The sequence below is a fragment of the Sebastes fasciatus genome, chromosome 4 (genome assembly GCF_043250625.1).
Source record: "Sebastes fasciatus isolate fSebFas1 chromosome 4, fSebFas1.pri, whole genome shotgun sequence".
In the NCBI taxonomy this organism is placed as follows: Eukaryota; Metazoa; Chordata; class Actinopteri; order Perciformes; family Sebastidae; genus Sebastes; species Sebastes fasciatus.
The window spans coordinates 33,269,359-33,290,241 of NC_133798.1; the positions used below are offsets into that span (position 1 = coordinate 33,269,359).

The following is a 20,883-nucleotide window of genomic DNA, read 5'->3' on the forward strand; positions in this document are numbered from 1 at the left end:
GGCACAGTTGTTACACGCTTTCAGAATAGCAACAAAACAATCGGTTGATGCTGTTGGGAAGTGATCTGACATGCTAACAACGTGGGCTGCTTTGTAACAAGTGACAGTGTGCTAATTACAGCCAGTAGACTTTTCTCTCTTCCTCGTTCCAGTCCTGTCCAAGATTTTAATGAGCACTCATTGCTATCTGCTCTGTGTGTTTATCTGCATATGACTTTTAACTTCATGTTGAGTTATTATGTTATTATGGTTCGCCTCCCACTTGAAGCTATAATCAGAAATTTGAATTAGCACTCTAAGCACACACACACACACCAAAAACATGGTAGCTTAATGTTGTATCGCAAACTCTGTTGTATTTGCTGCAAGGGATGCTAAAATGGCATTGTGACAATAAGCTTTGTTGTGTAGCACATTTGATAAAAATAGAATATACGTTAATAGAAAATATGCTCTGCTATGTTAGTAAAATAAAAAAACAATGACATAAGCAACATTAAAACAGCTGCAAAACAACAACAAATAAAAAAATGTGCATACAGTAAATACAGAAATTAGCTATGTAAAAGGTCATTTCACAATAAAAGAAAGAAATCAAATTTTTACTAGGCAGTGCTGATTAAATAGGAATCAATATTTTGTTATTGTAATGCCTATTTCTGGCCTCAAATGTTTTCAGAAACATCTTGTAGTGTACTGTTTAGCTGTAAAGTGAGAAAGTTTGTGACCAAATACCAAACCAATAGGCCAATAGGAACACGCTCTCTCTCTGAAATGACCTGTGATTGGCCAAAGTCTCCCGTCACGGGCTAGATTTTTTAAAGCCTGAAAACAGAGCCGTGAACAGGAGCAGAAGTCTAGTTTTCTCTCAGAACACTTGAATTACAATATGCTGAAAGGTTATTATGTAATTTTTTCCCAATGAAGCCAAAAATATTTTTGCCTACTGCAGCTTTAATCTAACCTCCATGTCTTTGTGGGAGGTAGCCAGAAAACCCACTCTAACACAGGGGTTTGAACCTGCAACCCTCTTGCTCTGAGGCGACTGTGCTACTACCACTGCAACACTGTGCTGCCCAGACTTGATCTAATTTTATTCTCATTTTAGGTATTCCGTAGTTGATAAAACACGACTGGATTAATGTTTTTACAGCCAGATCAGGATCAGGACCTCTGTCTTGTCAGAATTAGATTTTCAAACGTTATGGCGCATCCAGTCTTTTGCATCATCTAAGCAGCTATGCAGTGTAATAGCCCCGCCTGTCCACCAGAGGACAGCATGTCAGTGTCACGTTTTGTGAATATTACACGTGTGTATGAAGGTGCAGTAACAGCAGGGGGCAACAAAACCACTCACTTAGGTTTATGCAACATAACCACTTAGATAGGTTTAGGAAAAACGTCATGGTGTGCCTTAAAATAAGTACGTAAACAAAGTTAAATGCTCGCAGAAACAATGTAACATCAGTACGGAAAACACGTCACAAACACCACAAACGTAACTTACAAAGCACCAGTCTTTGGACCCATCCTTATTGCACGCTTTTGCCTCGTGCATTGTCGTGTCATTCATACACCTTTTTGTGCAACCGGGCTGTGCAGTGAAGCCCACTTGTTACGGTCCGTATTTGAATGAGAGATATAACTCTGTATCGTCTGCATAGCTACTGTATGAAAAGAGATGTAGTGGTAGCGGATGATAGGTAAGTGTCGTCCAGTGTAGCATGCAGAGAGTAAATAGGTCCCAGAATCATTCCTTGTAGTTCTCCATGTTGTATATAACCTGTTAGTTTGTAATTTGTAGTGTTGGTATCTGTATTTCTCTTAACTTTGCACCACTGTTAGCCCTTGCTTTTCTGTCTTTAGGCTAAGCTAATCATCTCCTGCCTTTAGCATTATCATTAACGGAGCAATATAGAGAGTATTGGTATTGATCTTCTCATCTAACTCTCAGCAACAAAGGGAATAAGCATATTTCCCAAACGCCCAACTATTCCTTTAATAAGAACGGTGTGATCGATGGTATCAAAGGTCAAACAATAGTAACACAAGCAGTAAAAGTAAATCTATGCAATAAAACCATCTGCACATAAAAGCAGGTCTATAAAATTGTCTTTTTTGAAGAGGATACTGTCTTAACTAATCTAATTTAATCTCACAATGACGCAAACTTGTGAAACTAAATAAAGGCAGAAATTATCTTTCAGAGCTGTAGCTTCTTATAAAACAGATCAGTTATTTTTTTTATAGCTCCACCAGACACAGCTTCATGTTATCTGACCTAAAAAACAGTCTTTTTAATGTGCACCTCTCAGGGAATCACACGTCCCAGCTTTTCTCACTACAGGGACTCCTTGCATTGAGCACCGAGACTCTAAAGCAATAAAGCAGACTTGAACAAGCTCAGCATGAATGTAATATCACTTGAGCCGATATGGGGAGCTACTTGAGTCTCCAAGCTGCCGTTTCGGCCAGTTTTATTTCCCTAGGTCCCCCTTACAAGCTCATCAACTGCGAGATGCCTGCACGCCGAAATAGGCGGCGATGAGTAATGGAATAAGGAATAGTGTGTAAAATTTTGATGACATGCACCTCAAAAAGCCCACAGCCAGCACACAAACATACACCAACCCTGCAGAAGGCAGCGTCTGTCCACTCTACTCAGAGAGTACAGGGATGGGAACATTCTGGCAAGTACAAGGCAAAGTCTTAGGATGAATATGAAACGTCTCCCCTGCTATTCTTAGCAGTGGACGGGAGGGTGTTTCTAAATATAACCGGATCGTTTTGTGCTATTTTTACACAAGCTGAGGCCTTCCTGGGCTGTTCTGGTCTTTTCTTAGACCATTACGTAATAAATGCATCTCAAGGCATGAGGCAATAATGCAGACTCAGACCCAGAATGAATTATTCCATCATATCCAATCATGTGTTATGACAAAAAAAAAGGATAAGAGACGGATTTAGAAATGTTTTGATGCAGTATGTGTTGAAGGGGATTTCTGTGAATCAGTTTGGCAAAACAAGACTGATGTTTGCTGGAATCTTGACAGGGTTAAACAGCCCAAAGGACAGTTTGTCAGCTCGCTGTGAGCTCGGATGGTTGACAGGGAGGGAAAGGTAATGAGTTAGTCTCCAGGGAGACATGTCATCTCGAGTATGCAGAAGTAACAATATTAAAGTGGAGAAATGCAGATTTTCACCATTAAAATATGTGCCTTGGGATGGTAAACATTCACTGCTCATTCTCATGTAGTGAGATACACGCCTGTCCGGTCTCTGCAGCTGTGATGTCGCGCAGATGTACGGCTCCATCAAGACTCGATCGGCAAACATGGAGAATGCAAATGTGACAACGTCATGGAGGATTTTCTAGAGACGTGGTTCTGTCTCAGAGCTTATACAGACGTAGGCAAAGTTGTTGGTAACGTTCCGTTAAAGAGAGAAAAACCCACAATGGTCACTGAAATAACTTGAAACTGACAAAAGTAATAATAAATAAAAATTTACTGAAAATGAACTAATGAAAATCAGATATTGTTTTTGAATTGTGGTTCAACAGAATCATTTTAAAAAACAAACTAATGAAACTGGCCAGGACAAAAATTATGGTACCCCTAGAAAAGATGTAAAATAATGTGACCATAGGGGCATATTAAACTAAGGTGTGTCCTGTAAATAGCATCACAGGTATCTTCAAACCTTCAATCAGTCAGTCTGCCTATTTAAAAGGTGAAAAGTAGTCACTGTGCTGTTTGGTATCATGGTGTGTACCACACTGAACATGGACCACAGAAAGCTAAGGAGAGAGTTGTCTCAGGAGATCAGAAAGAACATTATAGACCTTCATGTTAAAGGTAAAGGCTATAAGACCATCTCCAAGCAGCCTGATGTTCCTGTGACTACAGCTGCACATATTATTCAGAAGTTTAAGGTCCATGGGACTGTAGCCAACCTCCCTGGACGTGGCCGCAAGGGGAAAATTGATGACATATTGAAGAGACGGATAATACGAATGGTAACCAAAGAGCCCAGAACAACTTCCAAAGAGATTAGAGGTGAACTCCAAGGTCAAGGTACATCAGTGTCAGATCGTACCATCCGTCACTGTTTGAGCCAAAGTGGACTTAATGGAAGACGACCCAGGAGGACACCAAATCATAAAAAAGCGAGACTGGAATTTTCCAAAATGCATATTGAAAAGCCACAAAGCTTCTGGGAGAATGTCCTTTGGACAGATGAGACAAAACTGGAGCTTTTTGGCAAGTCACATCAGCTCTATGTTCACAGACGCAAAAATGAAGCATCCAAAGAAAAGAACACTGTACCTAATGTGAAACATGGAGGAGGCTCGGTTATGTTATGGGGCTGCTTTATTGCATCTGGCACAGGGTGTCTTGAATCTGTGCAGGGTGCAATGAAATCTCAAGACTATCAAGGCATTCTGGAGCGAAATGTGCTGCCCAGTGTCAGAAAGCTTGGTCTCAGTTGCAGGTCATGGGTCCTCAAACAGGATAATGACCCAAAACACAGCTAAAAACACCCAAGAATGGCTTAGAACAAAACATTGGACTATTCTGAAGTGGCCTTCTATGAGCCCTGATCTAAATCCTATTGAACATCTGTGGAAGGAGCTGAAACATGCAGTCTGGAGAAGGCACCCTTCAAACCTGAGACAGCTGGAGCAGTTTGCTCACGAGGAGCGGGCCAACATACCTGTCGACAGGTGCAGAAGTCTCATTGAGAGTTACAGAAATCACTTGATTGCAGTGATTGCCTCAAAAGGTTGTGCAACAAAATATTAAGTTAATGTTACCATCATTTTTGTCTAGGCCAGTTTCATTAGTTTGTTTTTTTAAATGATTCTGCTGAACCACAATTCAAAAACAATATCTGATTTTCATTAGTTAATTTTCAGTGAATTTTTATTTATTATTACTTTTGTCAGTTTCAAGTTATTTCAGTGACCATTGTGGGTTTTTCTCTCTTTAACGGAACGTTACCAACAACTTTGCCTACGTCTGTATAATCTTTATACAGATCAGTGTAAACGCCTGAATGCATATTTTTAACAAAGTCAATGTGAATGGGAAATACTGTCAACATAGCAGCATGATAGGAAAAAGGGAATTTTGAGTTTTCAAAGGTTTGCTGATGTTTACAAATATTCGGTCTGCTTTTTTAAGTCATGTTTTTTATGTTAACAAGGAATCAAATGACTGTGTACTGTGAAAAGAGTCACTAGTAGAGTTTTGCACAGGCCTAAAACTTAGAACCAAACCCGGCTCCTTTCACACCTGACCCAACCAGTGGGCTATATAACTCCGTGTCTGAAAAGTGAAGCCAATGCTGAAGTGCCTTAAACTTGTATTATTTCTAACAGCCAGCAGGGGGCGACTCCTCTGGTTGCAAAAAGAAGTCTGATTGTATAGAAGTCTCTGAGAAAATGAGCCTACTTCTCACTTGATTTATTACCTCAGTAAACATTGTAAACATGAGTTTATGGTCTCAATCGTTAGTTTCAAGTCTTCTTCAATACAGCATGATGTTCATTTAGTAAATTATGGTCCCATTCAGAGTCAAACAGACCATAAAGCAGGGGATGCTTTAGGGCGTGGCTACCTTGTGATTGACAGGTCGCTACCACAGCGTATCTGGTCTGGGAGTCGTCCTTGTTTTCATCTTACAACTCAAACCCTTTCACAGTGTGTTTTCAGTTTATCAATGTTAATTATAACCTTTTAGGTACTTAGCTCCACCCTCTCGTGTCACTGATGGCTACAGCTAAAATGCCAAACTCGAGAGCTTCAAAACCGTAGTCCACAAACCAATAGGTGACATCACGGTGACTACGTCCACTTCTTATATACAGTCTATGGAACCAGCCCTAATATTAACATTGAATCAATTAACTCTTTGTAACTGAAAGAGATGTTAGTACTGCCGGACCAACTGAGAATCAACACCCAACGTTTCACCTCTACACAGCTTTTAGCCTCTTTTAGCCTCTCTGAGCTCAATGTTTGGTTCACAGACTGTATGGTTGAGTCTCACTGCTCTCACCTATACCCCCATATAAAACCTTAGACAACTGTTCATAGCAACCAACCTCAACCTCGACAATTAGGCTACCTTCCCAGCACCAAACAGCAGAGAGACAAAAGGCCTAAAAGTAAACGAGTGGCTGGTGAAGAAGGTAAAGAGGTCGATATTTGCCTCAGCAGTTGTAGGACCAAAACAGAGCTAAAAAACTTATTTGTGTTGATAACTGGCTAAACATAAATGTGACAAGCACTTATATAATGTTTACAATGTGTAACAGCAATCTAGAATATCAACATCCTGTATCAAAGTATCAAGGAGCATTTTTCTGGTCTCAACAGCATCAGCCAATATTTAGTATTCAATACAAGAGGCAGGTGATAGCATTTGTGAATTAAATAGATCAGAAAGTTCAGCCGTTTGTCACGATGCATTTTAAATCAGACGAGAGAGAGAGAAACTGTCACTTCCTCGCTCTCACTCTGCTCTCATTATGTCTTGTTCAAACCGGCTGTTGAAAGTAATTCTCAGGATGAAGGAAAGTTGGTGCATCAAACAATTAAAGTCATAAAAAAGGAGCACATTGAGAATCATAGGCTGTTATCTAACTGTAATTGAATCAGAGGAACGTTTGTTTTGTTTTCCTTACAAAAGGAAATCACAGGTGACTCTCCTCGCGTCTGTCATCTGACCACCAGACTGGACAGACGGAGGAATGAGTGAGACGTGCTCAAGTGACCAACGTACAAGCGTGGCTGCTCACAAACTCACATCACACATCGGAAATCTTCTTTTTTCTCTCTCGTACGGCATCTTTTATAGACAGAAAATATAAAAAAATACGCATCAAAAAGGCCGATTGTGTTGTGTAAAAGGCTTTGTAACATCTAAGCATACATGCTATGTGCAAAATGAGATGAACAAGTGAGCAATAAATGATTAATGGTCAATTTACTGGTGGGCCCTCTGAAATATTGAGAGAGAGCTCAGCCATGAAATGCAATGTAAATGGATCTATTTATAGAGTAGCAGAGGAAGTCATGTGGAACAAGCTAGTCGGGGGTGCCTTGTTCATATAGCTTTTAGAGGCGAGTGACAGGGGAGGAAAAACACCCACATTTGCATGTTAAGCCACTTTTCATGGCGACATTAAACTTTTAGACACACACTGCAGGAATCGCAATAAATAATTTCCACATTGAGAAAGATGGAAAGCCCCAGCTCAACTCCCACGTTCCCTTTTTCTTTCCCACTTTGTCTCGTGGGATTGTTTGGGAGTGAAAAGGAAGGGGAAGTGACATGTTAAAACCCTCTTTTTATTAATTCTGAGAGCAGGGTGAGGGTTTGGCGGGGTGTCACAGCAGCTGATGGGAGCAGGGAGGCTGTGTGATGCACATTCTGATATCAGCCAGCGGATATCAGCATGAATAAGTTAACACAAAACCCCCCAAATCCTCTGCTAACAGTCACAAAATATGATTGTGTTTGCACCACTGGGGGTGGACTGTAGATCCTCTCCCTTTTATTACATGATCAAGCATGAGGAGTTGGTGTAATGGTGACTTATTAGTAACATGGTTAATACATATTACAAGAATGGCACATTTTTCTTGGGCGCTTCCCACATAACCAGCTGTGCTGCTCATCCCACAAATGCATGATCCTTACAAGTTGGACACCATTGTGAAGGTAAATAAACAGGCTTTTCAATGATGTAAAATATAATGCCAATTAGCATTGTAAAAACAGAGAAATAATCCACCAAACACAAGTTTCCGAACTTTTTTACCCCAGTATATATATACACTACATATATGCAGTTGACTGGGTGTTCAAGTGCAGTATGCTGTGTTTGAAATTGTAGTGACTGATCTATAGCTAATTTGTCAAGTCTGTAATAATAATAATTATAATAACTATTGAATAGGGGCCTCATCAGTTGTAATATGTTTATATTCACAACGGGGTAAGAATGGGAAGATATGAAATAATGGATAAACCTGGTAGAGAATTCATTTCTTAGGAACGTTTTTTGAGTTTTTGTATTATTTTTGTGTTTCTGCTGCTTAGAAAGCCATTTACAGCTGCCCCAATCAGATACAAACTGCACAAAGATAGGTTTATTATACCCCCGCGACAACATAGTCGGGGGTATATAGCGCTCCGCGTGTCCGTCCTTCCGTTCGTCCTTCCGTCCGTTCGCGTGTCACACTTTCGTTTCCGGAGCAGAACTCTGAAACTATTTAACATAGGAACTTCAAATTCGGTATGACGGTTCACAGTGTGGTCTAGTTGTGCCTTTTGGGGGTTAGAAGTCCAGGGTGCCCAAAATCTTTTGAAATTTTGGCCAAAAACTGGGATTTTTTTCAACTTCAATTTCGTGTCCGGAGCAGAACCCGTAAACTATTTCACTTAGGAACTGCAAATTTGGTATGATGGTTGACAGTGTGGTCTAGTTGGGCCTTTTGGGGTCCAGCGTGCCCAAAATTTCTAAAATTCTGGCCACCCTGCACTTGAGGGAGGTGAGCTAATAACAAGCTAGATTGTGCTCAATACACTACTTCCATTAGTTCCAAAAGGGCAAAACCTTTGGCCCTACTTTAGTAGGGGTCAAGCAATGAGCGGCGGTATGTGAGCCATGCTCACTTTTGCCTTGTTCTGATAAGAAATGTTTTTATTGTTGTTTTTCATGTAATATCATTTTAAAGCTTGATTTGTGCCAGAACTACCACGAGCACATCAGATCAATATGAAGTTAGTTATAAGGGCATTTAAGGAGGCATTCAGAATTTGCCCCATCGCGGCATTAGAGGTCAAAGGTTAAATTCTGTTGACTTCAGTGTCATGAAAATGTGACTGGTAGATGGATTATATTCTAAGCTTTACAATGATATATGACTTGATGATATTCTATGTAGGTTACTCTATCTTATACTTGATCTATGTGTAAAATGGTGTAAAAACATGGACACATTTTAATGATGGAGGGATGAGAAATGCCGTGATAGCACATAGAAAGCTACCATTGCTGCAATGCTATCATGCATTTTCCAACACCAGGGACATCGACCTTTAAAAATTGGCACGACAGACAAATTTTGGGGGTCAGCCTCATGGACTAAAAAGAAACATACTTTTGAGCTGTAATTTAATTTAATAATATCATATATACATATATATATATATAGGGCTGCAACTATAGGGAGTATTTTCATTAGCGATTAGTGTGCTAAATTATTATTTTCTCGATTACTCGTTTGAAATGTCCATCACAATCTCCCAAGATGATGTTTTTAAACTTCTTGTTTTGTCCGACCAACAGTCCAAAACTCTAAGATATTCAGTTACTATGATATAAAACAGAGAAAAGAAGAAAATACACACATTTGACATAAAAAAAAAACTCACTGGGTGATCAATAATTTAAGATTCAGGGTAATTCCATCCATACTTAATGTGATGTCACTCTCTGTAGCTATAAATGGTGTGTATTATTACTGTGTTTGCACTGCCATCTACTGGCTACTGTGCCCACATGCAAGTGTTTCTTGAATCTCAGGGTGATTTACTTCATACTCACAAAAAGGTATGTGGCCACCTGAACATTATACCTACAGTATATGTGATTTGTCTCAGTCCAAAATTATCCAAAACTCTGCTGCTATAACAGCCTCCACTCTCCTGGTTTCAGGCTTTCCACCAGATGTTGGAACCTGCCTGCAGGGATTTGCTCCCATTCAACCACAAGAGCCATCGGTGAGGTCCAACTGATGTTTAGTGATCAGGTCTGACTCACAGTCGGCGTTCCAGTTCATCCCAAACGTGCTGGATGGGGTTGAGGTCAGGGCTCTGTGCAGGCCAGTCAAGTTCTTGTTGTAATTTGTAATCCCTTACACTACTCGTTACTGGGGGAAGTAATAAAACCCTCTGTGGATCAGCTGGAAAATGCATCGTCACAAAGCTGAAAACAGGGCTGTTTTTCTGAGCTCATGAAAAGTTTTTAGAGATACGCGATTCTCACAAGACAGAGACACTACAAAGATATGATGATCTGATAGAATCTGATGCATTGCTATAGATTAAACTACCCAACAGTATATAAAGGAGTTAAAAAAAACATCCACAGCAGTAAAATGTAACATGCACATTAATGCAGCAGTAATATTAATCCAGAAACATCAGATATAGTAAAACTGACCGGAAACATTTTGGAACAATGAGTACTTTTTATACTTTAAGTATGTTTTGCTGATAAAACTTACATACTTTTAAATACTTTTACTACTTTTTAAATGCAGGACTTTTACTTGTAGTGGAAGTATCACAATCTGGTAGTAGTACTTTTACTTAAAGGTGAACACCACCCAAATGAACATGAGCTGCTCTCTCTCTAAGCCAGAAACCAGATAAGTAAGTCTCTTTAGACTTTCGACTTTATTGTCCCACAAGGGGAAATTATTTTTCACAGCACTGTACTCGTCAGACACCAATACTGTACATACAACAGCACACAGTAACACAGTAACAGTAACAACAACGGTAATACAACAGTGACAACAACAGAAAATGACGGACAGCAGTACACACTCAGGCCTATTCAGCAACGCCTGTTGTTTCTATGACTGCCGGTATCAGGCTATTCCCAAAGCGAGCCCTGTTGCACCTCAGTGTTCTGTACCAGTGCCTGGAGCGGGGCATTATGGTAAGGTGGTGATTGAGTGGGTGTGTGATGTCCTGTGCTGTTGAGATTGCAATGCGTGCAATGGCTTTGTTGTTGAGTTTTGTGAGGCTGGGTGTGGGGAGACCAATTATCCTGGCAGCAGTGTTGGTTATGCGTGTCAAACTTGTCTGGAGCTGCTCCATAGACAATGAATGGGAGACTGATTTTATGGACTCACAGAATGTTTTTTTTCTTTTTTTTATACCCAAATGAGCTTTATTCTATTGCGGTTTTGTCAGTTGTGAAACAGAAAATGTTCCCATATACTCAGAGCATCCCCCTGTGTGCTCTCAGTGTCATCTAGAACGTCTCTCATTGTCTATGGAGCAGCTCCAGGCTTTATACCCAATGACATCACAAGTTTGAGTTTTAGCACTCTAGTTTTTGGATTTGGGAGAGAGTTTTTCATGTTTACTAATATTTTGTTGGATTGTCTTAGACCATAGGAATAACATGTATGAATTTTTAAAATGGGCGTAGTTCCTCTTTAAGTAAAGGATGTGAATATTTCTTCCACCACTGGTAACTCGTTCATTAAAGTAAAGAAAGAATCAAGGGAAACGACCACTATCTGCAGCTGAGCACTTGACAGATAAAACAAAGCTTATTCTGCAAGTCTGCCACTCAAAATAACTTTTTTTCCAGACAGGAGAGCAGTGTGATTATCAGCCGAGTGATGTAACTCTCATGTACGGGAACAGACCACCTGTCACCTGACGGCATTAAAAAGACCCGACACTCTCGTGGCCCCTCAACAGTCGGACATACAGACGAGATGAGAGGCCTCTGTCTGCTGCTGGTGCTCGTGGCTGCGGCCAACGCTGAGAGGGTCTTCATTGGGTGAGTTCATCTGTGCAACACTGCAAGAAGAGATATTCACTGTGCTTTTAATCTGTTTTCTTAACTTTCACATTGGAACTCATAGCTTTGTGTTTGGTATGACGAACACAGAAGTCATTCAAATTCTTATTTTTTATTTTTATTTTTTTGGAATAGTTCACCTTTTCTTACTCATGTCTTGCACATCCCATCCTCTTCGTTTAACAGATATATTTATATAAATATATATTTCTTTTACATTATTACATTACATATTTTTTATTCTTGACTTGTGCAGTGCTTGTTTTTTTTGCATTTTCTTTTATCTTTATTTATTGTGATCGTTATGCACCAAAACACCTGAAAACCTACTTGGCAATAAACCTGTTTCTGATTTAAGAATACCAATATGCAGTGCTTGAAGTGGAGAAAAGTGCCAGTACTCTCTTATTCACATGTTGCCGTGTGTATCGGCTGGTATCAGCAATCTCTTGCCACTTATTCCTATTTATTCATAATTTCTTTAAGCATGTTAATACTGTGTCAGTCATAATCAGTTGTTATTTTATTTCTATATTATTATACTTGGGCTATGCATCTTCTATAGTAGACCTATAATACCAACTGGAACATTACAGGGTTAAGGTGGTGCGTTTGTATATTAACCATAGTGTTAATAGTTAAAGTGCTTTCCTGTGTTAGTTTTTAGCCTATAGTAGGGTATCATTCAGGTTTTAGGATCAAACTATGCAATTTCATATCAAGTTAAATGATTATTTTATTATTTACACAAATCACAGCCTTCGTTTGAACGTTTAATAAACATTTAATTAAATTATTCTGGAAATGTTTGCCCTAAAAGAGCAGATTCAGAAAACTTTAAACAATGTATCATTAATTATATTTGTTCACAAATAAAAAAAAAAAGTTATGACAAACAGTTCACTAATTATTTTACAAAAAGGACATGAAGATTGTATTGATGAATTACAGCACCCTCGTAAATAAACCTAAATGTGCTACGATGCAGAATGTGGACTTTGCAGCTGCTTCAAATTCGAAATTAAATGAAAAAATACGGTTAAGGTGAACACAGTAAAAAGGATGTTTCTGGAATTATAAAGCACATTTTCTCACAAAAATTAAACAACCATCATGCCAGAATAAACTTCATTTGGACAATAAAAGCAATTTCAGAGTCCATTAATTCAGCCATTTATTTTAGGAAAAGAACAAGATGTCTTTGTTATTAAATAAACGTATTTAGAGACTTGATTATGTGTTTTTTTTTTCCTCCCTTGGATGCCTCATAATCAGCATGTCAAATAACTATCCAAGTTTAAAAAGCACATTTGTATTCAATGGGCAGAAAATGACTGGGCCTTTTGTTTAGAGGAAGATCAAATCATAATTAACGGAGTGGGAGTCGTAGGTCTGGGTACTAGCCGTTCTGCATGATTAATTGCTTTTTTATATTGTAAGCAGCGATATTAAATCTTCCTCTAATGCTGAACGCACTGTATAATAGATGGCCTTGATTAAGAGCATCAAGTCAAAACATAAAATGTAAATAATGATGCTCAGACTCTGAAATTATTGTCTCCTTTTAGAGATCAGGTCATCAGGGTCAATGTGCAGTCTGAGGAGCAGATCCAGCTGCTGCAGGCTCTGGAGACTCAAGAGGAGTGGGAGGTACACACACACACACACACACACACACAGATTGGGTATACAATTCAAACACCTACGTACCTCAAGTTTTCTCAGCTGCTTGTGCCAAACAGTTTCTCATGAACTTCCCAGAAGTGCAAAATGCAAATCGAGTTCCACTTGAAATAATCCATTTGAGAGTTTCTGTGGGTTGAAGGTTAGCGGAGTCACAAACTCTCCGAGGCCCGGCTCGTGTTTTATGCTGCATCCTTTAATACAGAAAATACATCCAGAGATTAACCTTTCCTCTTATTTAATTCTATTCATTAAATAATTGCTGCCCCTCTAAGATGTAAATTAATGCAGATTTAGAAGCAAACAAATTCAATAAATAAATGTCAACAACAGATTCTAATTTGAATAAAATGTTTATTTTAGTTAAAAAAAACGTCTGCAATATCTCAAAATGGATTTTGGAGATTTGGAGTTCCATGTTAAAGATTATGCATAAAATGAGCAAGTTTAAAGCAATAACACTCTACAACACCTCACCTCTGTCTAACAGAGAACTCTCAGCTTTATAGTTTCTACCACCACTGATGGCAGAGGCCATGCAAGGTGCCAACTTTGCCCATCAGGATCTAATCTAAATACTCATTCACACACCGATGGCTATACCTTCGGGAACAATTTGGGGTTAAGTGTCTTGCTCACATCGACATGTGACCCGGAGCAGCCAGGGATCAAACCACCGACCTTCCGATTGGTGGACGACCTGCTCTACCTGCTCTAAGCCAAATTATGAAATTTCTGCATTCAAGGAGGGTTTCCAATCGAATTTGAGATGAAGAAAAAAGTTTTTAAAAAGTAGAGAATTGTTATTCAGGGCCAGGACAAGTACATTCAGTGCTCAATGAATCCTTAATCCTGTATGCATGCTTATAAAATAATCTAGTTGTCTCTGTAGCTCACACCAAGATGAGGGTCCAAAAACGTTAAAAGCGCTTTCACCAAAAAAGGTCAGGACATTAGTCAGGACATTTTATTACATTATTGGCAAAGTTATTACCTAGACGATTGGGTTTTATTACATTTTCAATCAGGTGAAGTGCAAATTTTATTTCATTGTCAGGAAATTATTACATAAAGGATAAGTTCAGATACAGATGTGGTTAAAAACAAAATAATGCACAGTGGTTAAATGGCTTTGTAAGTTAACAATAAACATCAGTTTTAATAAAGGTCACCTGAAACAGAAGTGTTGTTCGTGCTTGCTGGATCTATTTGAGGATATGAGATATGACTGAAAATATAATAGTCCAATAAATCCAGACCGTGATTTCTCATGATCACCTGTCTCATCCCAGCTGGACTTCTGGCTCCACCCGGTCTCCACTGAGCTCCCTGTCGACATCCGAGTTCCCCTCTCCAGCGTGAGCTCTGTGACGGAGTACCTCGATGCCCACAGCATCCCCTATTCTGTCATTATAAACAACCTGCAGGTATGTAATCCTCCAAATATAATCTGATAAATGTCCCCTGATTATAGTTCATTTAGTTTGAATGAGATTTTGAGAATGAAACGATGACGATGAAACTGAATTTGAGGTCTCTTGCGTGCCACATTCAGGAGCTCCTCGATGAGGAGAAGGCTGAGATGGTGGAGAACCAGATGAAGGAGCGCAGCACCAGGAGCTTCAACTTCGGAGCTTATCATCGTCTGGAGACGGTAGGCTTCTTATACAAACACACAAGTTACTCATGAAGAGATATGATTGGTCAAGATCACCACAAACACCTTATTTAACTCATCTGAGTTTCTTATCTAACGTACCAAAATATTGATTGATGACAAGCAGACAAAAGTGCTCACATAATTTAAGTAAAAAAACAATACCACAGTGTAAAAATACTCTCTTACTAAAGTAAAAGTACAAAAGTATTAGCCTGAAAATATACTTTAAGTACCGAATATTTATTATGCAGATTGTCCCGTCTCAGAATAATATACTGTGTATTATATCACTGGAATAATTATTGATGCATTTAATTTGTACTGTACATGTTGTAGCTGGTAAAGGTTGGTCTAAGATTAATTACATTATATACTGCCGGGTAGCTTAATTAATAATTTATTAGTTTATTTATATTTTGTGTTAATAATCTAAATCTGCAAAGTAACTAAAGCTTTAAAATAAATGTAGTCGAGTAAAAAGTACGATATTTACCTCTGAAATGTTGTGGAGTAAAAGAAGTATAAAGTAGCATAAAAAGGATTGGAAACACTCAAATACAAGTACTTATATATTGTACTTATACCAGAGCCACAGTGTGAAAACAACATTGTTGAAGTTCTCACTACTTATTATCTGTATTTTCTCGAGAAATAAAGGAAATAGAAAATTAATAAACAGGATAGGAAAAGGATGAATATATAAAATAATAAATAAATTAGCTACTCAAAAATGTCAAGAAGGGGCGCCACCTTATTGTCTTTTCACACAGACACACACACATTTATTTATTATGTCAGTCAGTTGACTAGTTGATTAACAGCCAAGTATTTGAACTGTATTTAAGTATGAAATGTATTTGTTTCATTTAGGAGGGAATGAGATTAATGTCAGATCATCAAGATACAGAAAAAAACAAATACATCTTGGAATAAGTCTGACATCAAGTCAAGTTGTGGGTAAATTAAACTTGATGATGAAAAATTATGAAATAGACCAGAAAGATTTACTTTTTGCTAATTATCGTTATCATAAATTGGATTTTTAGTTCTTTTGGGCCGCCTGCAGTATATTCTAGTGTAAATACAGGCCTTTCTTGAGCTAGTCATTTCATTGTTTATTAGTCAACCATGTGTAAAGTTGTTACATTTCTAAAGAATAAAGTATTTCTGTTTAGTATCACACATTTCTACATTTGTGTTGTAACTTGTCTCCCATACAGATCTACAGCTGGATGGACACGCTGGTGGCTCAGTACCCTAAACTGGTCACCAAGCAGGAAATCGGGAAATCATATGAGAACAGGCCCATGTATGTGCTCAAGGTAGGACATGCCTCATTCAAGACAACAGCGTTACATGTGTTTGTACCTGTCTGTACATGTGTGTGTGTGTGTGTCACACCTATTATATTCTATCTTTTCATCAATTTTTATAACAGCATGAAAACTCTGTTGACATTGTGTTATAGTTCAGCACTGGAGGAAACAAGCGCCCTGCCATCTGGATCGACACGGGCATCCACTCCAGAGAATGGGTGTCTCAGGCTACCGGAGTGTGGACGGCCAACAAGGTACAACACGTCGACGAGAGCGGGCGATAAGTTGAACTGAAATGTGTTAGATCTCCTCCAGAGACTGTAAAGACAACTGTCAGGAGAAATCAATCAATAAATAGAGCTGAAATGATTCGTTGATTAACAGAAAATTTACTTTTTTGACAGCTGATTAATGGTTTCAAGATGGCAAACTTTTTAACTCCTAAATGTGCTTTTTTTTTTGTCAAATTTCATTGTGAACTGAATCTTTGGGTTTTTAAACTGTTGACCGGACAAAACAAGGAATCTGAAGACCCCATCTTGGGGTTTTTTTCACTTTCTTTTTCCATTTTACAGTCAAAACTAATTATCTATGGAGGACGGAAAATTACTTAAGTACAGGAATAAATACAGAAATAAATAAATGAAGGTGAAAAAAAATTTAGAAATAGATTTAAGATAAATATTTATGTCTCATTTAGTTATCAATTTATCAATTTATTTATTAATTAATTTATTTATATATTTATTTCAACTTTTATTTATTTATTTCAGCATTTATTTTAGCATTTATTTTTGTATGTATTTATTTAATTATTTAATTTATTATTTTATTTAATTATTTATTTATTCCTGTATTTATTTATGCATTTATTTATTGATGTTTAAGACATTTTCCGTCCTTCATAAACAACCACCATTAATCCAAAATATAATCAGCAGATTAATAGATATTGAAAATATTCGTTAGTTGCAGCCTTGATTATAAATATACTTTATAATGATGTGTTAACAAGAAATCAGTACATACATTTTCCAGATAAGATAAATTAAAGATTGCTTCCTTTTTTTTTTTTTAAATGTAATTTCTACAAAATAAAAGCCTTGTTGTTCTTGCTTAGATTGCCACTGGTTATGGCACCGACGCCTCCCTGACCTCCCTTCTGAACACCATGGACATCTACATGCTGCTCCTCACCAACCCCGACGGCTACGCTTACACCCACTCCAATGTATGTCACTATCATTCAATGGACACATGTTGGACTTGTAAAACTTTGCTCGTATTTTCTTTGTTGTGTTTACCAAAACACATTATTTTGACATTTTACATGTAGGGTGGATATTTGATAGGCAAAACATGCTTGATATAAACCAGTTTACAGTTTAGATCCTTTAGTTATGTGCTTGACTGACTGATACTGTGTGATGTACAGGACCGTATGTGGCGTAAGACGCGCTCCAGGAACTCCGGCTCCTCCTGCCGTGGCGTCGATCCCAACAGGAACTGGGATGCAGGCTTCGGTGGTCAGTATAGAAACATTCAGTAAATGCTTATCCTGGACTTTCAGTTGTATAACTTTGTTTTTGTACAAGATCAGACGGAGGGAACAACTTGGTCTGAAAACGTGTCTTTAGCAGATACAGATGTAGAAATTACCTGCCACATTAATCAGTACAGTCATTGTTTTGAGGGTATCATATGAATGGCTCACAATCTTTGGTCTTTCATCAACCAGATACATAATTTTTCTGTTGAACAATATTACTAAAATGAGAAACCTGCAAAGCCGGATCTGGGTCTGTCCCTGCTGGAGTCTGAGCTCAAAAAGTTTCTGGTGAACCTGCGTGCCGTGAATCTTTTTCTCTGATTTAGAAAACGAAAAACCGATGACAAGCATTAAGAATAACTATATAGTAGTTAGCCAATCTTCTCGCTGATGGTCTCGTTTGCTTATGTAAGTCATATAGAGGCATTTCATAATCAGTTAAAAGTTCCTCACAGTAACTTTAAGTGGAAAAAAAGTCTAATTTTCAGTGATAAAAAAATATTTTGGGTGAAACAAAATGTTAGTTTTGGACAAAGCATGTGAATATTAACTCAATATACACAGTTTACCTAGGTGATGCAGTCTAATACAAAAGCTCTACAATTAATCCTACCTTAATGAATTTTTTTTCGGGTGTTGATTTAACTTTAAGGTCATGCCAGAGGCTGTAGTTTGAGGAGCTGTTAAATTATAACGCTTTATTCTGAGGAGTGTTTCCAATATTTTGTCCACCCCATGGTCAGATTAGAATAGGTAGAAATATTAGAAACACTTCTACTACAAACTACCGCCTCCCAAATGACCATAAAGTAATTTAGTCATTAAAATGCATTAGTTTTACCTGGTTGTACTGAATAAACTGGCATCTGAGTGTATGTATGTAAGATGATGTAGTGTGGCATTCTGTCTTCCATTGTATTGTATGTAAGTATTGTATTGTGTTATGATGTCCACGATGTGTTCTCGTTTCATTTCCTCCCTCCAGGCCCCGGTGCCAGCAGGAACCCCTGCTCTGAATCCTACCACGGCCCCTCGGCTCACTCTGAGATTGAGGTGAAGAACGTGGTGAACCTGATCGAGAGCCACGGCAACTTCAAGTCCTTCATCTCCGTCCACGCCTACTCCCAGCTGCTCATGTACCCCCACGGCTACTCCTGCAGAGACGTGCCCCATCAGCCTGAGCTGGTAAGGAAGGAAAAAAAGAATAAAGAATAAATTGTGAGGAGGCACATGGCAAGTTAAATCTGACAGCTTTTTAGTAGTTCTCACACAGGAGAATCAAAACGGAGAGGAAGCTAAATTTTATTACAACCTGATTTGAGAACGTCTGTCTCTGTTATCCTTCAACAACTTTAATGATTATTAAAAAAAAAAGCAATTTTGACTGCAGACTACTTTAACAGCCTTAGCTGTACAACTTGGGGTTACAATTTCTTATCCAATTAAAGCTTCATAGCTGAAAATTCAAATTATTTGCCCCAGGATTGATGAATTGACCGATTATAAACTCATCACTACTACATATGACAAATGATCTCCCTTAACTCAGTCAAGAATCCTCTTTTTCAGCAATACTGCTGCAAGTTTTTATGCATATTAACGCTGAGAAACTGCCTGATGGACCAACAGACTTCATATGTAACAAAGCCCCCTGAGGCAAATTTGTGTTTTTTGGCTATATAGATAAAATTGGCTTGACTTGTGGATGACTTGAGGATGTTTATAGCCTTGAAAGTTGCTGAGGATGTCTTATTAACCAACCCTTTCCATTTGTTTCTTGGTATTTTTCAAGTGGAAACCTTAGAAAACACTCCCCTGTGGCCTTTTTCTTCTGCATGTCTCTTTCTGCAACAGTATTATCTGTGCACTGTACCTAACTACAGTATTGTGCCCTTTATTGTTCCCTATAGGACTCTGTTGGCAGAGCAGCAGTGCAGAAACTCACGTCCCTCTATGGCACCAGATACAAGGTTGGAAGCATCTGCAAAATCATCTGTGAGTAACTTTTTCTTTTCCTTTTTGTCCAAATCACGTCAAAGTTACACACATGACAAACTGCTAAAAATGTTTTATTGTAATTATGATAAATAATAATGGACTGATACGGCTACAAAAACTGTAGTTAGTAAATGTAGTGGCCACAAGTTAAAAAAGTATATTAATTGTAATTCCTCTAACCTACCAGTAATATTAATACTACTAATATAGCTGCTATTCCTGATTCTAGCTACTAGTACCGATACATCAGACAGTATTGATTTATTATTGTAGATGTATTGGTATCTGTGCCAAAGGCTTGTTTAAAGGCACAATGATTAGGATTTGTCAGTTGCAGTTTGTAAACACAACAGTGAAAGTTGGCCCCTCCTGATATTAGATTTTTTAAAACTCTAATTTTGGTTAATAGAGCTTCTTCTACCATCATGTCCTCACCTCTTCCTCTCCTCTCAGATCAAGCCAGCGGCGGCAGCATTGACTGGTCTTACAACCTGGGCATCAAGTACTCCTTTGCCTTTGAGCTGAGGGATACTGGTCGCTATGGTTTCATCCTGCCAGCCAATCAGATCATCCCCACGGCCTCCGAGACCTGGCTGGCTCTGAAACACATCATGGAGCACGTCCGTGATCATCCTTATTGATCGCCTTGACCTGTGGACAGAGGATGAACTTTAAAATCAATTGACACAGAGAAACTTTCTCATTTTTGACATCTGTCTCAAATATTCACCAATAAAGTCATGAATATTTTGTTTGTCTGCGTTTCAGCACTCCTCTTTTTATTTTTCTTTGTTAAAGTGTTTTACACAAAAGGTCAAACTGTGTGTGAATGGTTTTATTTAGTTGAGACTTGACTTGATAAATAGAGAGAAATACTTTATTAGATATTTAACTTGGGTTGTAATTAATTGGCACTTTTCTTTATTTCTAACATATTACTCCATTAAATTATGTTAAAACTAACAATATTTTTAGGTCTAATGGAAGAAGTACTCAGATCTTTTACTTAAGTAAAAGTAGCAATACCGCAGCATATAAATACTCTTTTGCATTC

At 38.2% G+C, this 20,883-nt stretch overlaps 2 protein-coding genes and 1 long non-coding RNA gene across 7 annotated transcripts in view; 2 read left to right on the forward strand and 1 right to left on the reverse strand.

Moving 5' to 3' along the window:
- Positions 1-11,542, forward strand: part of LOC141766683 (copine-8-like) — a 95,839-nt gene extending 84,297 nt beyond the window's left edge. For 3 of the 5 annotated variants that reach the window (XR_012593666.1, XR_012593668.1, XR_012593669.1), the window contains 2 exons: positions 9,734-9,882; positions 11,408-11,542. Coding sequence is in view for 1 of the 5 variants with exons in the window: in XM_074633728.1 (XP_074489829.1) it covers positions 9,734-9,802 (69 nt within the window). In the remaining 4 variants the exon portion in view is untranslated. Of the gene's footprint in view, positions 1-9,733; positions 11,296-11,407 lie in introns of those variants that run through there. The other 2 variants (XR_012593667.1, XM_074633728.1) reach the window with 2 other exon arrangements.
- cpa4 (carboxypeptidase A4) lies at positions 11,467-20,587 on the forward strand. The gene is made up of 11 exons (XM_074633730.1): positions 11,467-11,602; positions 13,192-13,273; positions 14,599-14,733; positions 14,862-14,960; positions 16,187-16,288; positions 16,435-16,536; positions 17,403-17,513; positions 17,718-17,808; positions 18,817-19,016; positions 19,742-19,826; positions 20,283-20,587. Exons 1-11 carry the CDS (start codon positions 11,538-11,540, stop codon positions 20,468-20,470), a joined length of 1,260 nt encoding a protein of 419 aa, XP_074489831.1. The 5' UTR covers positions 11,467-11,537; the 3' UTR covers positions 20,471-20,587.
- Positions 16,473-20,402, reverse strand: LOC141766685 (uncharacterized). Its single transcript, XR_012593670.1, has 3 exons — positions 20,265-20,402; positions 18,873-19,013; positions 16,473-16,612 (listed from the first exon to the last, which is right to left on the reverse strand). It is a non-coding gene; the product is annotated as an uncharacterized LOC141766685 (long non-coding RNA).
- Positions 20,588-20,883: the final 296 nt, after the last annotated feature.

What these genes read in the sequence shown, in the direction of transcription:
- cpa4 (XM_074633730.1), top strand. Translation starts at nt 11,538, where the DNA reads ATGAGAGGCCTCTGTCTGCTGCTGGTGCTCGTGGCTGCGGCCAACGCT. An exon ending in GCTGAGAGGGTCTTCATTGG is followed by an intron (nt 11,603 to 13,191) that starts GTGAGTTCATCT and finishes GTCTCCTTTTAG; the next exon opens with AGATCAGGTCATCAGGGTCA. An exon ending in ACGCTTACACCCACTCCAAT is followed by an intron (nt 17,514 to 17,717) that starts GTATGTCACTAT and finishes TGTGATGTACAG; the next exon opens with GACCGTATGTGGCGTAAGAC.